Source organism: Podarcis raffonei, chromosome 7, assembly GCF_027172205.1.
Source record: "Podarcis raffonei isolate rPodRaf1 chromosome 7, rPodRaf1.pri, whole genome shotgun sequence".
In the NCBI taxonomy this organism is placed as follows: Eukaryota; Metazoa; Chordata; class Lepidosauria; order Squamata; family Lacertidae; genus Podarcis; species Podarcis raffonei.
The window spans coordinates 80,971,529-80,993,125 of record NC_070608.1 but is presented as its reverse complement, the minus strand read 5'-3'; the positions used below and the strand labels follow the sequence as shown (position 1 = coordinate 80,993,125).

The following is a 21,597-nucleotide window of genomic DNA, read 5'->3' as shown; positions in this document are numbered from 1 at the left end:
CATCTGGATAATGAGAGCACAAGAACCACAAGTTATATGAATTGCTTACTGTTCAAGAAGCACATTCTTGGTGTGTTTCAAATAAGGATACTGTGAATGTCCATTATTTTCCACTGCCAATGTGAAGTCAACATATTCACCGTCGCAAATTCATGTCCCAAACAGACAACAAATTCTGGAATATAGTTACAGCTGTACAAAAGAGGAAGGGAGGCTACTGTACGTTAAAGTCAATGCACAATTAAGTCAACTACAGACAATAATATGCATGTGACACACGAGAATGATATGGACTGAGAAAACAATATATCCGCTTTTGCAGATCAATGTCCTGAATGTGTGATCCCAGCAGATGGAAATATGAGAATATCTGAATAAAAAGGTTCTGCACATCCCTCATTTGAGGCAAGGCTCTTTCTCAGGGGCAGAAATCTATACTCTCATTCTCAGAAAATGAATGTGTCTAAACTCTGTTACAGACAGCTTCTTCAGTCATTGTACAAGGATGATAATATGGATTCTACACGGACAAAAGCTTTGCTTGAAAGCTGCGGGGCACTTGCTGGTTTATTCAATATGAATGACTAAACCGTTCATATTACCTGCAGCCTTTTTGCAGAGTTTTATGTCAGTATTTCTTGTGTGCTGCGAGAACAGGCCCTTCTAGGCTTTTGTTGTTTCATTTTGTGCCTTAAGAGAATGAGGTACAAAGAAACATGGGAGTTAGACATCCCAGCCTGCAAGAGCAGAAAACAGTGGTGAAACTTCAAGTTGGCAGGGGAGAGGGCAAGTCAGGAACATTCTTCCTTAGCAGCCCATAGATGACATACTAACCCAACCGCAATACATATACTAGAAATCGCTTCCTAAGGCAGCTCTAATAATAATAATAATAATAATAATAATAATATCTTTATTGTCATTGCCCCCTCTCGGGGACAACGAAATTACTTGACTGCTCCATAAAAACACTAATTAAAACAATACAGTATAGTATAGCAAGGAAGATTAGATGACTTTCAAAGTCTAGGCTTCCCATTCAGGGCCACCAAGTATAGATTAGGGCAGCTTCTTACATTATGAAAGCATCTTCCTTGCTTCTCCCCACTTGCGTCGATTCTATCATACTCTGATTCAAGTGCGAATGCAGAAATCATGTGAAAGGAAGGAATCACATGGAAAGAACCAAGGGAGAGGTCTCTACCTGAGATTCTTTAATGCACAGACTGAATGTGGGACCTTCCGCATGCACAGCGTGGTCCTACCATTAGGCATCCTTCTCCTTCAATACATGCTTGTGGTGGCGGCTCTAGCTATTCAGAATGAATTTGCTCTGATGAAGAGGAACAAAAGACCATTTCAGTGTGGAAACTGCATTCCCAGCCAGCAGAAAGAGAAATTGCCACAGAGTTTTCAGTTACTTCTATTGCCAGCAGTTTGCCTGCAATGACGTTCATTATGACACATCTATTGTTCCTGTGCTGACTGACAACCTCCCCTTTTTCAGGCTGCATCTCCCTTCAGGGACTTCACAAGACTTTGCAGAAATCAGCAAGGTGGAGTTGCTGTTCCTGGTTCCAGGAGAGCAACACAGAAGGGCTCAGTAGAGGTGGAACTGTACTGCACAAAGCTATCTGCCAATTAATTTAAAAATAATGTCGCACTGTACAATGGGACAAGGCAAACAGTAGTTCAAACATACACATATTACTATGTGCAGTGTAAGTTCTGCAAGCTTTACAGGGGAATCCTATGTACTTTTACTCAGAAGTAAGCCTCCCTAGCTTTCATGGAGTTTACTTCAGTCTTTGTCTTAAACAGGGGCATGCATTGATCAAAAAATCAATTTGCTCCTTCAAAAAACAGCCCAACTCAGTTCAAAGTGCTCCAGAGGTTTCCTGATTGGGTTTGAGTCCAAATCCAAATCCTGAAATTCAGGAAAACAAAGCTTTGCATCTCCCCTATTTACTATTATGGAGGAATTTTAAAAAACGATTATAAAGTTTTTGTTTTCATTTTGAGAGAACTGGATGGTATTCTCAAGCACAGTAGCCCCTTGTGAGTGGATAAATACTACAAAATTACAAATAGGCCCAGTGATTTTTGTGCTGGGTACCTTTAAATTAACTTTTTGGTTTTGGTTTTTAAGGAACCATTTACAATTTTTTTTAAAAAAACCCAAAATTATTTGGCAGAAGTGGAAATTTAGATTTCTTCGCTTCTTTTGGAGAGTCCGATAGTGCTAAATTTCAAAACTTTAGCAGTAGCTTTCCAGCAGGAAAAGCCTTTCCAACTTCGGAGTGATTTAAAAAATGATTCACTTAATATGCCCCCTATCTGCCTATAAAGAAGAAACCAGCAAAAGTGCAGAGAAATAAGTCCAGATGGGGTTTGTGTTAGGAACTTTTAAAGTTGATTTTGAGGTGAAGAACTAAATAGGGCTTTGCTTCCCTCATGGTAGTTTTGCAGGCAGCAATATTATTATAATGCCATATACTGTAAAGGGATGGGAGCAAGGGCTATGGTGTTATTTAACAAAATAAATCAGGTTTGTGTTCTGCTCAGTTGGAACCAAAGCCCACAGAAACTATGTACAAAGCCAACTTGACAGGGGTGTGTGTGTGTGTGTGTGTGTGTGTGACAGCGCAACTGGCACAGCTGCATAAAAACTCGAATGTCCTGCATTTTCCTAGCTGACTCTCAGACACACACACAGACACACACACACACACACACACACACACACAGCCATCTCCTACAAGACCACAGTAGCCAGGCAGGAACTTCAGAGACACACCTGTAGTGACCAGCTACCTGCACGTGACGAGGGAAGCGATTCTGCTTAGATCAGGGTCAGATCTACACGCATGGTTTTTAACATTAAGGAAGAGTTAAGGGTTTTGCTGACACATGATGTCCTACTTTTAATGTTCATAATGTGTTACTAAAATGTGACACCAGAGGGCACAGCAGAGCAACCAGCAGCAGAGACAGTATTTTGACAAAAAAGGTTAAAAAAAACCAGTTTAATTTACAAGTATGTCCTGTGATGTTTTAGAACGACGTATCTAATATCATTCTAATAACGTTAAACAGGTCAGTGTAGATCCAGCCCAGGTCCTGACTGAAAGACAGAAAGAGGTGTAGCATCCAGCTTCTATACAAGCTCCTAGTCCAAGCTGCTCCATTGCTGAAGCAACAGCTCTCTTCCCAGCTCCAAGATTCAGCCAGCCTGACATGGGGAAATGAATACTTGAATTTTAATAAGATCCCCTGTCAATCTTGGTGCCATCTACTGGGGCATTCTTCTGCCGAAGTGCCACGGAAAAAAACAGGAACTACTCTGCCACTTAAGATGCCTGGAGACCAGCCACTAATATAATCACATAGTTTTTTTCACTTGTAGGGGGCTTGCACAAGAGAACAGATTGTACAGTCTGCAAGCCTGTCCCTGCATTTTCATTTCATGGCATGCAACCACACTACCCTTGACCTCCTTTCCATTTATGCCCATCAAAACCACAGAACAGCAAACAAGTGGTTTTCATGTACTTATCCCTCATAATGTTACTAATGATTCTGTGTGAGCACTGTTTTAGTTCAATTGCAATTTAGGAACCCTACACAGCACACAAGCAATACTGTTAGAGAACAATGAGTAATAGACTCTTTAGATAGTTCCTCTCCTGAAAGCAATAAAGAGAAATTGAATGCAGCCCTATCCAAAATTACTACTCTAGGAGCTAAAGAGGCAGAGAAAAGTATGCTGTTGTCAGCAGTGAGAGAGAAAGCAGACAGGCAGTATTCATTGAGACATTGTCATGCTCTCTTGTCACTGAATTAGGATTCTCTTTGCAGAACTGCCTCCTCTGCAAGAAGATGAAACTCAGGCAAAAGCTTAATCAAAGTGATGAACCCAGGCAATCCAAATACGTCACTGAGCAAAGTTGAATTATACACTATGGCTAAATGATGCAAACTGAGCAAATTTTGATTAATTTTTGCTCAATTTATTCTGGTTTTGCTATCCATAGGGAAGGAGCTATACAGAGCACTCAACACCTCTCCCCACAAATCCTTCTCCCTCTGAGATTTCAGCAAGCAATTCGCACACATCCGCAAACTTATCGCTAAGTTATAGAAACTTGTTTTTATTTTAAATGTGACTCTATCCCAGGAAGCTAATTCCTGCACCCAGCAGGCCATTCCACTGTGGCTTCTTCACCTCTCCTGACACAGCATAGGGTGGTACCTTGGTTTACAACCATAATCCGTTCCGGAGGTCCATTTGTAAACAAAAACAGGTTGTAACCCAAGGCGTGCCAATGGGGCCTCCAAAAAACATTTCTTCGTAATAAAAAAAATTGGGTTGTAATCCAAAAAAAGGTTGCAAACCGGGACACGCACTTCCGGGTTACCGGGTTACCAGACGTCCTTGTTTCCCGGGGACCGCCCCTGGATTTACAAATCATTCCCCATACAAAATCCATTGAAGTTAAAAAATGTCCCCGGATTCATTGAGAAAAATCTGGTGACCTTAGGTTTGACGTGTTTATAATCCAAAACGTAGGCAAACCAAGACATATGCAAACCAAGGTACCACTGTAGACATTAACACAAGATGTAGCAGAAGGCCATTTCAACAAATCTTTCCTTTGTTGATTTACGCTGAAAATGGAGATCTCAACACTCTTGCAAACATAAAAAAACAGCAAACATCAGCTCAGAAAAACAGGGTCCTAGGACAAGGATGGGTAACATGGGGTATCTGTGACATTTACCGTATTTTTTGCACCATAACACTCACTTTTTTCCTCCTAGAAAGTAAGGGGAAATGTCTGTGTGTGTTATGGAGGAAATGCCTACGAGTGGCATGCCTACGGATTTTCCTCCTCTAAAAACTACGTGCGTGTTATGGTCGGGTGCGTGTTATAGAGCGAAAAATACGTAATTCAGTTACTATAGAGCAACTTTGTTAAGAATTTTCAGGTACTTAGAAATGAGGACGTCACACACTCACATTTCATTTTCAGATTTAAAATGTTGGGGAATGAGACCTACTTGACCTCAGTTCCCATCCGTAAGTTTTTAAAGACAGCTGGAAGATTGTTCTAGCTCCTTTCACAGTATTCCATTTCTTTTGCAGGAGAATATTCATTGCTTTTAACAGTAAGTCAAGTTCTGAATCAGTCTGGCCAGAAACATTCAGACTTCCTTCCATAATCCCAGCTGCCAGGAAACTCAACTGACCCTTCAGTACATCCTTTTTTTAAAATGGCTCTTGTTCAGGGTGGATTGATTTGAATTAACACAATTTAAATCTCTCTCTTTCTCTGTTTTACACACACACAATCTAAACCATTTATTTCCATCAAATGACCCATTTTGAAATTCATATAGTTCCTGAAACGCAAGCACACTAACAGCTTGCTAGAACAATCAAAGAATATTAGCTTGCACCAAAGCCACTTGGAGACATTTGAGCTAGTTTAAACTGGTTAGTCAACACACCAGGATTATAAACATGGTTCGATCTCAGCTGTTTAAACAGGAGTTCCTCAACTTCAGATGTAGTCCAAAGTGGGGCAATATGTTTGATGGATGCAGATTACTCAGTTTTAAGAGAATACAAGGACAGATTTTAACATGTTTGTGTTCAATTCAGAGTTCATTTCAAAGATGGACACTGTAACTTAAGTTGCCTCACACTATTTCCTTGTCTAGTTCCTGATCCCAGGGCAGAATGACTCCTAAAAGCCATCTGATTTTGTTTGGAGATACAGTGGTACGTCGGGATAAGAACTTAATTCGTTCTGGAGGTCCGTTATTAACCTGAAACTGTTCTTAACCTGAGGTACCACTTTAGCTAATGGGGCCTCCCGCTGCCGCCGTGCGATTTCTGTTCTCATCCTGAAGCAAAGTTCTCAACCCGAGGTACTATTTCTGGGTTAGCGGAGTCTGTAACCTGAAGCGTCTGAAACCCGAGGTACCACTGTACCAGGAAAGCACTTCCTCTCAGGGCCCCTGCTCCTAACAGGTGAAATCTGCAGGTTATTGGAAGGCCTTCCACTTCCAGGGCCAGCCTGGACCACAGCATTTCTGTCTCTCTCCCCCTCTCTCTCCAGTTCTTAGGACTCCCCGACTCACCTTCTTCATCACTCCCTACCCCTCCTTTCCCACCCCACTTGGAAGAAAAGCCTGGTATTTAATTCCTGTTGCTGTGGATCCCACCCTATTAAGCCATGAGCTTACTGTTTGCCCCTTACCCTAGTTACCTGAGCTTTCCTTTTTGTTTCCTCTCCTCCACCACCTAGGGCTTGCTCTGGCCTCTGCTCTGTCCTAATTCCCAGTTCACAGGATAGATCACCATGCATCTTTGTCAATCAGCTACAGGTGCCATTTCACACAGCAGTAGGAGATTAGGCCTTAACTAATTACTCTCTGTGCAAATGGTCTGTGCTTTCATGCTCCTGCAGCAACCTGGCACAAAAGCTATCAGTATTGTTGATGGTTATAAGAACCCCTGACAGAAAGAGGAAGCATGTCTTAAGACGGCTGTGAGGAGGCGAGGACTTTTAGACAACTGATTTTCATGGAGTAAGACCACCAGGAACGAGCTTCTCTGCTCATTGGGCCTGACACTCAAAAAGAGTCTGTGAAGGTGGTACCTTCCTCACCAACCAAAACGTCACACAACAGTTTGCACGCTTTCAGGTTCACCACATCATCAGGCTAGCTGGTAAACAAAGTGGACGGGAGGGGGCTAATGGTAAAGCCATGAAGTCTATATCTGGCCAATCTCAAACTGGAGTGTTGGGAGGAGTTTGCAGACTTGCAAATGAGCCTCTGTGAGGAGATAGGCAGGTTTCAGGTTACATCAATGGTGGCCCCACCATTTGAGGAATATAAAATATAGCTAATACATAGATCTGTCTCCATCCTTAGACAAAACAGTCATGGCAGGTGGACAACAGGAATAGAGAGAAATAGGCCATTTGTGAATCCCTGCTTAAGTATGAAATCTTTACTGTTAGCTAATGCTATATTGAATATTTCTTCTCCTATTTGCAAGGGGCCAGTTTGCGAGACAAAACCTTCTTCTTTGGCGATCACTCGTAGCCGAGTAAGATTGTCTTCCATAAACACGGTTTTAACAATGAGTCCGTAAGTGACTGTGGAGGCCAATTCTGGATCCACACGTCCTTCCACAGTGGGGACATTGGTTTCTGGGCGGGAGTTGATCTCGGTGTGGATTTGCCAAACGTGCCTTCCTCTTAGCATGTTTCTCCCTTGTGTCCTGAGTTTGAGTGTCTTCAAAGCCCATGACACCTTTGGTAAAGGCTGTTCTCCAATTGGAGCACTCGCAGGCCAGTATTTCCCAGTTGACAGTGTTTATACTACATTTTTTTTAGATTTCCCTTGAGACAGTCTTTAAACCTAAATAAAGCCTCATGCACCCAGACCACTGCCCAGGGAACAGAATGCTCCTCTCATAGTGAAGCTGAAATTCGTGATCTAAGTGGACAAAGCCATTGGAAAGGAGGCACCTAGAGAACGCCATTCCTTTTGATGCAAACTATATTGCTTTTCAGGGACGCAGGTGGTGCTGTGGGTTAAACCACAGAGCCTAGGACTTGCCGATCAGAAGGTCGGCGGTTCGAATCCCCACGATGGGGTGAGCTCCTGTTGCTCGGTCCCTGCTCCTGCCAACCTAGCAGTTCGAAAGCACGTCAAAGTGCAAGTAGATAAATAGGCACCGCTCTGGCGGGAAGGTAAACGGCGTTTCTGTGCGCTGCTCTGGTTCGCCAGAAGCGGCTTAGTCATGCTGGCCACATGACCCAGAAGCTGTACACTGGCTCCCTCGGCCAATAAAGCGAGATGAGTGCCGCAACTCCAGAGTCGGTCACGACTGGACCTAATGGTCAGGGGTCCCTTTACTTTACTTATATTGCTTTTCAGCTCCTTGGTGAGAGAAGGAGAAGCCCATGTTGGAGAATGTCCTAGGCGAGAGTTAGGAGGCAAGGCAGCCCAGGTGAGAGATGAGCTGTTGTCAGTTATTTGTATTCATGCACTGTCTTGGCATGGAGGTTTCAGGGACTGAAGATGCCAGCTCATTTTCTATTGCTGTTATGCTGATTGAGATTAGAGCACTTGTACTCTGCTGTTTTACTGCATTACTTTAATAGACTTTGATTAATTTAATTGGCTTAAACTGCAACGTATTTTTATATTAATGTATTTTTCTGTTGCTGATATTTAAGCGATAGGGATTAGTTAGTGAAAGGTTTGCTAAATGTGTTGATTATTCTCATTTATGGGAGGAATTGTGTTTGATGTTTAGGGGAATTTAAGTGATGGAATGCTACTTTTGTTAACCAGCTAATATGAATCAATTTTTTTAAGGAAATTAATAATAATATTTTTTAAAATTTATATCCTGCCCATCTTGCTGGGTTTCCCAGCCACTCTGGGTGGCTTGCAACATGTATGAAAACACAACAAAGCATCAAACATTTTTAAAAAACCAAAATATCCTGTACGAGCAACGAACAAACCAATAAATCAATAGACACCAGTAACAACAACAACAACCACAACAACCACAACCAGTTTACAGTTATACCCAAATTAAAATAATCGCCAACCCCAACTAAACATTAATGGAGGGGAGAGAGACTTTCTGCAGGCAATGGCTTTTCCACCTGTCTTGCTCCAACCCCCAACCCTTTCCCAGACCATGACTTTGAGAACAGCAGAAATAGCTGGGAAGAGAGGAATTCAGGGATAGTTTTAAATAATTTTATAAGTTGTGCATCCTTGTTTCACAATATTCCTAAAGAACATGAAGTACTGGAAAATTGTGGGGGGGGGTTGCAGGGAGAATCCTATTACATGGAAATAATCAATATGTGACGGAGGGCAGGTAGTTTTTGTTTTTCATGTACAGTAAAACCTTCTAGTCTCAGGGAAATATATTTGCAGCCCAGTTAGCTGCTGGAGAGTTTTGAGGGCATATATTCATTTTGACATTTCTCTCCCTCCCCCCCCCCCCGCCGCAATTTTTACTTTTTTTATGTGGCATAAATAATAATAATAAATTTCATTATTTATACCCCGCCCATCTGGCTGGGTTTCCCCAGTCACTCTGAAGTGTTACATCGCCACAGCCTTCCATCAGGCTACAGGAGAAGGGTCCACAGTTCCTCTGTTGAAAGGGTAGCAACATTTGACTGCTCTCCTTGAAATCTTTCCATTTCAGCTAGTCATTTTTAAAACACTGTAATCAAGGAACAGTGTTTGGCTTTTATTTTCTTCCCCCAACCCTCTTCCCTCCCAATACCCTTTTCCTTTTGTGTTGCGTCTTAGATTGTAAACTTGAGGGCTCGGAATAACTTCTGATGCTTGTAAGCTACTCTGACAGCTTTCTTTGACCAAGGAGTAAGATAAAAATGCTTCACATAAATAAATTCAGTTTTATTGCACGCTTATATGGTCTGCAGACCAACTAAATAAATAAATTTTAACTCCTTTGCAGTGTAATCCTATACCTGACCCCTCAGATGCCAGTCACATTGTTTAAAATGGGACATACTCCTAGATAAGTGTGTATAGGATTGCAGGCTGGTGTCAAAATGACACACAGGTGGACAAGACTCACTTGGGCACCGACCTCCAAGGAGATTTTCACCTGTTTAAACAACAGCCTAATCCATTATACAAATTACGACTTTAGATTTTTCATAGTCTAGTTGCAACAAAACACATTTTCACTTAACAGTTACATATTTACAGGCAATTACACAAATACGACGCAAAACACAACCCTAAATTATTACTAGACTTGAACTATTTTCGGATTTTAAAGCCTAGAGCCACAATTTTGAAATTCAGTTACCCAATAAGGCTTACCCTTTTACAGCTTATTAGACTACAGAACACTATTTTGGCTCAGCCTCCACAAACACACAGGAAATTGGAATCTAAGGTTGGTGCTTTAACAGACATGCCCCGGGATCAGAAATGATGTTGTGTAATGTCACAAGCTGCGGTTCCTTACAACCTATCCCCCAGGCATTCACATTTTTTCTTGGTCTTTCAGGCAATTCTCCAGATGATGAGGACGGTTCTGTATTGATGTATGAAACACCTGAGCCGTAGTGTGCTGCATGGGGAATCTTTGGGAAACTTGACCCATGTCTGTTTAGAATTTTAGGCTTATAATGGTGGAACCATGTTTTTGCTACTTGCCACAACTATAGGAGCACTCCCGTGTTCCTAAAACAGCCTTGTTATTCTCATTTCATTGACATAACTTTGTCAACAGAATGCCATCCTCACTAAACAATGCTGGATTCCCTCCTGACCAGCCTACATCTTCCTCCATCAAACAAACAAACAAACCCAACAATCTGTTTCTCTTGCATTCACTGTGCCTGCAGAGGATCCTGAACCAGGTGGAAGCTCTACCTACACGTAGGTAGGTACCAAGCTCTGGCCATAGGAGGAAGCTATAGGGACCCCAGGCAAGACAGTCATCTCTTAACAACAGTACATCAGAGCATGTGAATTAGTACTGCCTTACTGGTACCAAAGGCTCCAGCTCAGATCTTCTCACTCATCTGACCACCACGTAGATTTTGGTGTTATGATAACCATTTGCTTCATTTTTGCCTTACTCTTCAGTTTGACACAAGGTGGACCTGATACTATGGCACTTGTATTACTTCCCATTACATCACACACCTCACTCGCTCACCTTGTTGTGGTGAATGGGCTTGCATGTTCCTATGACCCTTGTGAGTGAAGCCGCCGGGAGTATCCCAGCAGGGTCACCCAAGGCAGTAAGGTCAAAGGGGAGGAGCTAGACAAAGAATGATCCAAGAAGTCCTCAACAGCAGAATAGGCGGAAGATAACAAGTGGCAAGTTACAACAGCTCTGAAGGTGGATGGAGGCAGCAGCAGATAAGAATGTACCAGTCGTCATGATACTCATGCCATCGGAATAGAGCCTTACTGTGAAGACTGTGCATTGGTCAGCGTGCACTGATCTACACACATAAAACAAATCCACGTGCAGGCATCTTCCAAAAACCCATCCCAAACCCAAAAAAGTCTCATGGCGATCGGCAGATAGTAACGGGGGCAGGACCGTGAAATCTGGAAGCCCCTAGTCCTAAACCAGCACATGGCCGCTGGATACAGATTCAGTCGTTCTGACTCAAGGAATGAGGCAGTTGAGCAGCTTGGCAGCTGTATCCATGACTGAACAGTCCTATTTAGGATCCACTCTGCTCACCCCGTAAAGGAGGAGAGGCTAGAAAAGGTGCCCTAGGAAGGCACGTCACCGTGATCAACTCCCACCCAGAAACCTATGACCCCACTGCGGAAGGGCATGTGAATTCAGAATTGGATTCCACAGTCACTTACAGACTCACTGTTAAGATTATGTTCACGGAAGACAATCTTACTCAGCTATGAGTGATTGCCAAAGAAGACAACAACATCCACACATTTGCTTATTTACAAGCCACAGCACCCAGGCAGAGAGTAAGGGGACTGATAAGGCATATCAAGCAGATAAAACTTCACAACTAAAGGTCAACACTGCCCATTTCACTACCACATCATGCTGCTCACAGCTGATGGGGAGGAATATGCCTGCCATTAATACCTGGAGTGCACACTCAATAGTGAGTGTTTACCCTCACAGTACAGTGGTACCTCGGGTTACAGACGCTTCAGGTTACAGACTCCGCTAACCCAGAAATAGTACCTCAGGTTAAGAACTTTGCTTCAGGATGAGAACAGAAATCACACGGCGGTGGTGCGGCAGCAGCGGGAGACCCCAATAGCTAAAGTGGTACCTCAGGTTAAGAACAGTTTCAGGTTAAGAACGGACCTCCAGAACGAATTAAGTTCTTAACCCGAGGTACCACTGTACTAACGAAGCCCTGATATTGGTCGTCTGACCTTCATCCCCTCAAAGGCTAACATTCCGGATTTAAGGGGGGGCTCAAGCTATGAACCTTGCACTTGCTCCCTCATTTCCTTGAGTCAATAGCTGAAGACTCAACCCATTACCTTTCCAAATAATCCACCAATGTCGCTTTGAGTTCAAGCTACAGTTCATCGGCAGTGGTACAGACAGTAGGCACAAAAGAACAGACATTTTATTTTTATCAGAACTTAGTCTTTGTGACAAATACAACCATGTGTCAACGTTACTTCCAATGCCTAATGAATTACTACAGGCAGACGGCAGGCACATTTTGTCACCGAGTTAACAGCTGTTTTTAAGCGACAGCAAAGGCTATATAACTGCTAACTTTCTAAAGATATGGAAGGCTAGCACGATGGCAGGCAGAGAAATAGCACTGTTACCTTGTCAACTTTAGCAACTTCTGTGAAGGATCTCTATTAACACCAAGGGCCATGATGTTGCAGAAATGAACACACTTTGTGAATGCTTCCCAGCAGCCCTTCTGTACATCTGTACATCAGTCAGGTTAGAACTCCCAGTGGGTTTGCACAGTACTGCTATGCTGAAGCCATAAGGTAACCTATTTAACAGGGGCATAGACCCTGTCAAAGGAACCAAGCAGCTCTGAGGTCTCCCTCCTTCAAATTACTGTTGCCAGAGATCTGTTCTTGAAAAGGGGAAAGGGGGGGGGGGGAAGCTGCAAAGCATAGATTCACCCCCTCCTTTCCTTCCTAGCTGTGTTTTATAGGCAGCAAATGATCCCTCCTAGCTTAGATTTGCTTATATAACTTATATAGCTTAGATTTGATTATAAACTGTTTTTTTTTAAAAAAAGGGGGTATCATAAACCAAAGAACCAGCAACCATTTCAGACATTTATGGAAGTACTAGCCAGGAGTCCAAGAATTGCACAACTTGTTCTGCATGCCCAAGGGAGCTATGGGCTTATATTTCTCAAAACCGTAGCCCCACAATGTCACATATCAAGCCACTACTTATTACTAAGCATTTATTAAGCTGTATCCCAACCGGCACCAGCCTAGTTTCTCAGCATTAACTGCAAAATAACAATAGTTGGCTATGGGTATTTCTAGCCGACTTTCCAGATGAATAGGTATGGCCCAGATTGGTCTAGAAGGGAAGTGGTTTTCTGTTGTCAAATATACAACAAGCTCCCCAGCTCATCTCACCTCTCTTTCTTAATGTGACATGGAGACACAAGCTTTTTCTCACACATGCCTGAATGTGAAAACTCATGGGCCGTTGACGTTCATAGTTTCTACCACATCTGCATTCGTGGAAGCACTGGCCAAGATTCAAATAGGATAAAAGTTAATTTGACGTAGTAAATAATTTTAGCTTTTTAAGTAATTTCAAAATGCACTGTTATTTAACAAAAAAATGTGAATGATATCCCAGTGCCTTTGTGCTTATTCACCACAATATTGGAAGTCAAGAGCAGACTTATTTCTTGGAAGTAACTGAGCAGAATACTGTCTGCGTATTTTCATCTTGAATGCCCATCAGTAAGAGAAAAGAGACTTTAAAAAGAATCTAACATTCAGGGAACAGCCTGGAATATCCCTGAGGAGTTAAGTCCCTGCACTGCAAAATAAAAATAAAACCACCTCTCTCATTGCTACAATCCTACTACTGTATAGCACTTCCAAATGAAGAGGCTAGGTAAAGACCACAATTCAAAGCTGCATGCATTTCAGCAATTTAATGCTAGAGGTAGCTTAACCAGCGATTTCCCTACTCTTTCTTCAACTTTTCAGTATCATGTTATCAATGCACTTCAAAAACATCCTTTGTTACATCCCCATTGCCTTCTTTTAGCTCTTTTCCTGCCGATCAGGGTCCACACACACACCCCCGCCAGCAAGATCACTATGTTGTATCTGTCGTATCTGGATGCCGTCATCGCGTGCTAAAATCTGCCAGTATGCTGCAATATCAGTTTTCAAGAAGATGCAGCCTCGTGAGTATGCAGGATTTGTCCTTCGTCTGTTCTTGATACATAATTGTGCAATTAAGGCTGCATTGCTATGGCAATATCACCATCACGTCACATCGTCTGTCAAATTTATATATTCGTTGATGCCGCATCAGTCACAAAGGTTTAAGAACTCCCAGCTCTGATGTCTTTTGTAGTCATTCATAACGTTGGACTGACAGTATAATTTCTAACAGGTAACAGACATTTGCCAGGTAATAATTTAACTTCTAGGGCACTATGCTAAGGTACCAGTAACTATGGCTTCCTACATACTGGGACCCTAAAATAAATTGAAGGTAGTCAAGGCCTACTTATGCAAGCTCACAGCAAGAATCACAGACTTACAGTACCATATACCCTCTGAATTGTGAATATCTAGGACACGGGCATTTTAATGCACCTCCATTTTCCACAAGATACAAACTGGCCATAGTTATAAGAAGGCTTCTGTTTAGCAATGCCAAATGGCAGTGATAGCAGAGGTAACTGTTGGTTCAAGGAAAAAACAGGTACTGTGTATAGAAAGGAAAATTCCCTGGATGCCATGGAATTATTATTATTGGCAACCCTGTATAAGGATTTTTAAAAAATGTTTCTTATTATATATTTTTATATGCTGGAAGCTGCCCAGAGTAGCTGGGGCAACCCAATCAGATGGGCAGGGTACAAATAATAAAATTATTATTAAAAATGGTTAAGATCCAATTAGGGGCAAATACTCTTTGGTGACAGAACCTCCCAGCACAGATTTAAAATCACAAAATATTCAGCAAAGGAAAGCATGGAAATATGGGCTGTTAGACCTTTAAAATATGCCCTTCTGAGTTCCAAATCTTTCCTCAGGATAGGAAAAGACCACACAATTAGACAAAGGTCAAATATTTAGGAGTGTGGATAAAGCCCAAGCATATTAATGCTTTTAAGGACAATAATGAAAAAGTATGGAAAGAGATTCAGAGAAACACTTCCAACACTTCCAAGTTGGGGAAGGATGAATTTGGGAAGAATATCAGCCATAAAGATGAATGCGCTACCAAAAATGTTATTTTTATTTCAAAGAAGTCCAATGATCGGCAACACAGGATGTTTCAAGGAATGGCAAAGAGATACTATGAGATTTATCTGGCAGGGAAAGAAACCAGGAATAAAATATAAATTACTAGTGGATTTGAAGGAAAGAGGTGGCTTCTCCCTGCCAGACTTAAGATTATATTATGAGGCATCCTGTCTTTGCTGGTTAAAGGAATGGTTGACATTGAATAATACACAGGTTTTGATTTTAGAAGGACTTTTAAAAGCTAAGATACACAAAAGTTTTACAAATCATACTACTAAGAGAAATTTGTACAAGGTATGGGAGAAAAACAAAAATTTGTTAGAAAGAAATACACCATGGTGGCTTTCCCCACTCGAAGCGATATCAATGAAAAATGGGAATGTGGGGGGTGGGGGGACTGGGCGACATACAGGGATTTATCAACAGAAAAGTACTGGGAAATAGCATTAAAGAGGTTTGAAGAATTAGATTGACAAGTAATTGATTGTTTACAATATTTTCACCTCAATGACGCTTTCAAGGTGGATAAAAGGATTTGTTTTTTTAATCAAACCTCGCAAATTGAAAGAGAGTTACTAAGGAATAATGATAAAAAAAAATCCAAAATGTACAAACTATTATTAGAATAGGAGACAAAAGACGAGCAGGTGAAATTGGTCATGATTCACTGGGCTAGAGATATATGTCATAATATTGATATGGCTACATGGGAGAAGTTATGGAATGTAGATCTGAAGTTTACACTAAAAGAAAACTACATGATAATGATGTAGAATCTTTATTTGCTTAAGCCACTAGCCATAGCAATAGAATAAAATAAAATATACTGAAAATAGAGGTAAAAACTTAACTATCAAGAATACATTTTGGAAGTTTACATCAATAATCAAATAACAGATGATAATGATGTGTAGATGGTATTTAGCTCCTAGCAAATTGGCAAAAAATGTATAAATCAAAATCAAACGCATGATGGCAATATAAAGAAAAAGAAGTTATTTTTTACCATATGTGGTGGTCTTGTAAAGGTTTTCTGGGAAATGATTTATAACGAACTGAAGAAAATGTTTAAGATAATTGTTAATAAAAAAAACAACCTTTTCTTCTAGGGATTGTAGGTACTGAGATTCCAAAAGACAAAAAATAAATTTAAAAATTCTGCTTCTTCATGCCCAGCCCTGCAGCTCCGTCAGAGAGAGGAGGGTGGGTAGCAAGGCTGCCGCCCACTCTCCTGGACTGCGGCGCATGAGTGCACCCTCTGTGCCATCTTGCAAGGCGAGCGGCAGGGGGCTCCCTCGGTACCCTGCTCCCCTCGGTGGTACGCTGCATGTGGCGTTTCCTTATACTCCGCCACTGGGGAGTGATAGGCAACATTATGACGTAGTCTTCATGTTGTGGGTTTAAAAACATACACACACAAAGAAGTCCCCTTTTCAGAATTTATTAAAATAGTCCAGGGTGTCTTGGGCTACAAGCTGAAAACTGATAGCTTACCTGTTGTGAAGGTGCCTTAATTATTATTTCCGTGCATTTTGAGTCAGCAACTAAGCGAGTCCCATAGTTTGATAGGCATTTTGCATTACTGAACTTTTAGTAGAAGCCCCACTGTAAAAGTCCTTCGTTCCCCCAGCCTACTTTTAACTTCTAAGGTTCCATTATGTGCACAATTGGAGTAGGTGCCTTTGAAGTCTTCTGAGCAAGCATGCATAGGATCAGGCCATTCGTCTGGTTTTCTTACTGATGTGATGTGATAAGCAAGCCTATGCATATTCACTTGCCCAGTGAAATATACAAAAAATGCCGTATATTAAATGACTGCCATTGTGCTTATCTCTCTGCTTTAGTGCCCACTACCTATAGTTGCTTTTGTCCCTCTCTGCTGACCAGTTTGGGAGTTTGGAGGTTGATGCTAGAATTCTTGATCTGTAATAGATGTACATTTGTACTTTTAGATGCGGGCCATTTCAGTATATGGTTCATAGTAACCTGTAGGCAACTGGTTCCTTGAGCCACCATTTAGATTCTGACTCCATCCCAGTCACTGTTTCCTGTCAGTAGACCTTTAGGTTCTCATGAAAAGCAGCTCATACAAGCCTAAAGACTGCTCAACCCAGTGCAGAACTATTAATAATAAAAATATCTACATAGTTTTCCAAAGAGCAACCTAACATTTTAAAGGTATCAATCAACATATCTATAAGGTGTTGTTCTTACCTGTACCAAATTCCATCCTATTAGGGATTCAGCAATGATGGATGTTACGGTTGTACATACTCCACCAAAAACCATTAGGTGTGTAGGTCCATATTTTATTGCATCGTAGAAGGCTTTAAGTCCCTTTGCATTGTCACACTGAAGGGGAGAAACAAAAATAGCTTAATCACTAAATGCAATTTAGTATTGGCAACATTAATATTTGATCAAAGTTAAGTATTTAGCATAACAAACCACAAAGATGCAGCACAATACTCAACAAACAACAAACTTTAAAGTGTTCCTATTGGTCACTTTGAAAGCTACTGATGCAAATGGCAGTAGCTTGCCCTTCCACGTACTAAAACTGAAATCTCAACTTCACAACTAAAGGTCAACACTGCCCATTTCACTACCACATCATACCTTGGGGGGTACTGTTTTTATTTGTTACTAGTTTCGCATTTTTTTGTTACTAGTTATGCATTTTTGTATTGTAAACTACCCTGCGATCCTCGGATTAAGGGTGTCATAGGAATTTGATGAGTAAATAAATTAAACAAAGGAACAGGCAGAGAATAGGCACGTAAAAAGCCAAGTTCTATACGATCAATTTAATTGTGTAACCAGAATCCATCAAAATAAGCCACATCCAGCCCCCCAAGTTTTCCTCCACTGCTGGTTTCCATAGCATTTCAATGTTGCTTCAGGCTGAAGGACACTCTCTTCAGACTTTTGCTGTAACAGTTCTTATGTCATATCTGTAGCTGGGTGAGGTGTTTGGGCATAAAATGCAAAATAATGCCCCAGGCGCCTTTGGGGCATCATCTCACCATCAACGGAGAAGAATGACCAAACTGCAAGTGGACAGAGACACGGGAGCCATCACCAATATGGCCACAACTCCTTCCTGCACAGACTTTACCTTCGTCCATAGCCCAAACAAGGAGAAGAAAAGCGCAACCCTCTGCCCTCAAAACCCTTAACCCAAACGTTACAGCTGAGCTACATCTCAGGCAAAAGATCTTGAAGTTAGGAAGCTGCAGGTAGCTCGCTGAAAATTTAAAATGTCATCATTTTAACAGAATACAGAAAACTTTCTTTAGGCCAGGTGCAAATAGGATTCCAAAAAGACTGTACTCCTTTACAGTGCAGACTGCACTAATTTCAGCATTGACAAAGTTAAGCACCATTATTCTGGTTCTGATATGAGCTCAGGACAATTTATATCCACCTGACAGTGTCAGAAGCTGACAGATCTGGTGCAGCCACTCATTGAAAAATGCACTTAATGCAGAAGGATTATCCAACCATGCTTTAATGACTGCAAGAGCCACTACTTCATGTTCCGTGCTACCAATATATGAGTTTCTTCACACATTGCTTCTCCTGAATCATATTCCAGAGATTTAACCACACACTAAAAACATAAAGATGATCAACAAGTGCTGGAAAACAATGTGACTCATTCATGCACATATATCAGAGAGCTAAGACTGGCTGCAGTTCTCTTTTGTTTGTCGGCTCAGCAATAAATCTGTAAAGTGTGGAATAGCCCCACATGGAACAAAAAATTAAAAATACACAACCTAAAACAGTTATAGTCATAGCAATGCTCGCATCCATGTAGCTCGATGTTGCATAAACACAAGGGGATGGAAAACAGTGGTACCTTGGTTTACAACCATAAGCTGTTCCAGAGGTCCGTTTGTAAACCAAAACAGGTTGTAACCCAAGGTGTGCTTTCGCCAATGGCGCCTCAAAAAAAAAATTGTTCGTAATCCAAAAAAAACGGGTTGTAATCCAAAAAAAGGTTGCAGACCGGGACACGCACTTCCGGGTTTGACATGTTTGTAATCCAAAATGTATGCAAACCAAGAAGTATGCAAACCAAGATACCACTGTACAGTGGTACCTCTGGTTGCAAACGAGATCTGTTCTGGAGCCCCGTTCGCATCATGAGCAGAACACAACCCGCGTCTGTGCGTGCCGCGATTCGCCGCTTCTGCACATGTGCGTGACATCATCCTATGCATCTGCGCATGCGCGAGCGGCAAAACCCAGAAGTAACCTGTTACTTCCATGTCGCCGCAGGACGCAACCTGAAAAGACATAACCTGAACCGAACGTAACAAGAGGTATGACTGTATTACATTTTCAAAGTGTATGTGAAGAAGTTTGTAAACAAGTGTTTCCATACTGTTTCCAAAATTTGTTGCAGAATTTGCAATTCTGGATACACTTCCATGAAAGAAAGCCCCACTTATCACAGTATGTTACTGAAACAGTGCACTAAACTGTTTCATGCTTTCAGCTGCATGCTTTAATGTTTTCTGACAATTTATGGAAGAATGGCAGATGAAACTGATTGACTGTATGGGATTGGCAGAAATGACTGGCAGAATCCGTGACCAGGGAGAAGAGTCGGCAGAAGAAGATTGGAAAAAATTTAAGGACTACTTACAGAAATATTGTAAAATTAAGGAATGTTGAAAGATGCTGGATTGAAATTGAGTGGTTTCTAGCTGTAATGGTATAAAGGAATACCAAAAAAATGGTTCTTTATAAGTAAAAATTTAAGGTTATAATAACTTAAGATGTTGGATAGAAAATAAGGTGTTTTTATAAGCTGTAATGCTTTGAGTTAAGGATTTGCTGAACAAATAATTTGAATTGGAATACAAGAAGGGGAGGTATGAGGAGGTCAGAGAAATGTGTTATTGAAAATTAAGTATTATGAACTATATGTCTTTTTAATTTTTTTGTTTGTTTTTTCTTTGCATAAAAATTGAAAACTTTAATAAATATCTTTTAAAAAAAATAAAATGTTTTCTGACAATTTAGTTTTAGTTTAGCTTTTGACCGGCACTATGTATTGCGCACCACCCTCATCACCAGGGAAAGATCTCCAGGGCACCATGATGTCCACAGGCACCATGTTGGCGACCCCTGCCTTTGGTCCTGGGTGAAAGGATAGGATATATATGTAATAAACTGAGACATACACTCTTATGAATATTCAATATATGAAGCATCTATGCCCCATCACATATCCAATATTGTCAGCTCTGTGCAGCTCTTTGGAGGTCTCGCATGTGGAGGTTGTCCAAAGCTTGGTTACCTGCAACCCTTTCAACGGTAAATGCTCAGGAATGAACCTGGGGTCTTCTGTATCCAAAGTCTGCATTCTGCTTCACCATATTAGCAGCATAATCCAGGCCTCTCCATCCAGACTTTGGGAGTTCAAGAAAGACACTGAGAAACTGGAACGTGTCCAGAGGAGGGCAACCAAAATGGTCAAAGGCCTGGAAACGATGCCTTATGAGGAACGGCTAAGGGAGCTGGGCATGTTTAGCCTGGAGAAGAGGAGGCTAAGGGGTGATATGATAGCCATGTTCAAATATATAAAAGGATGTCACATAGAGGAGGGAGAAAGGTTATTTTCTGCTGCTCCAGAGAAGCGGACACGGAGCAATGGATCCAAAGTACAAGAAAGAAGATTCCACCTAAACATTAGGAAGAACTTCCCGACAGTAAGAGCTGTTCGACAGTGGAATTTGCTGCCAAGGAGTGTGGTGGAGTCTCCTTCTTTGGAGGTCTTTAAGCAGAGGCTTGACAACCATATGTCAGGAGTGCTCTGATGGTGTTTCCTGCTTGGCAGGGGGTTGGACTCGATGGCCCTTGTGGTCTCTTCCAACTCTATGATTCTATGAGTCTCCCTAGGCCAGGGGTAGGCAACCTAAGGCCTGGGGGCCGGATGCGGCCCAATCACCTTCTCAATCCAGCTTGCGGACGTTCCAGGAATCAGTGTGTTTTTACATGAGTAGAATGTGTCCTTTTATTTAAAATGCATCTCTGGGTTATTTGTGGGGCATAGGAATTCATTCATTTCCCCCCCAAAAAATATAGTCCAGCCCACCACATGGTCTGAGGGTCAGTGGACTGAAAATGGTTGCTGACCCCTACCCTAGGCCATGCCTCTCCACAGGCCAAACCCCTCCTTTTTTATTTTCGATATATAACAACAATTACACAAAAAAAGGAAAAAGGATACAAAAACAAAATCCCAACTTACACCTCCCCACTCCAGGAAGGGTCGGGTCTGTTCAAGTTTGCCAAAGTTCAAAATTAAATGGGATATCAGCTCTGCCCAAGGAATGACAGATTAACAACAACAACCGGGGAAAAGAAAAACATAACATCTTACAAGGACGGGGAAAAACACCACCGACAGAATTAATGGCCACACACAGGAACAAGGATATAGCTGGAGTTCCTCACTTGTGGTTTTAATGTGTCAACACAAACAAAAGATATTAATATAGCAGTTGTTGTATATGGGATTATTATGATGACCGGAATGTAATG

The 21,597-nt window shown here is 41.5% G+C and overlaps 1 protein-coding gene across 2 annotated transcripts in view; it reads right to left on the bottom strand.

Annotated features, from left to right (window-relative positions):
• GABBR2 (gamma-aminobutyric acid type B receptor subunit 2) overlaps positions 1-21,597 on the bottom strand; it is a 300,773-nt gene that overhangs the window by 241,773 nt on the left and 37,403 nt on the right. For both annotated transcript variants that reach the window (XM_053397182.1, XM_053397183.1), the window contains exon 2: positions 17,251-17,388. In XM_053397182.1, coding sequence (XP_053253157.1) covers positions 17,251-17,388 — 138 coding nt within the window. The remainder of the gene's footprint in view (positions 1-17,250; positions 17,389-21,597) is intronic.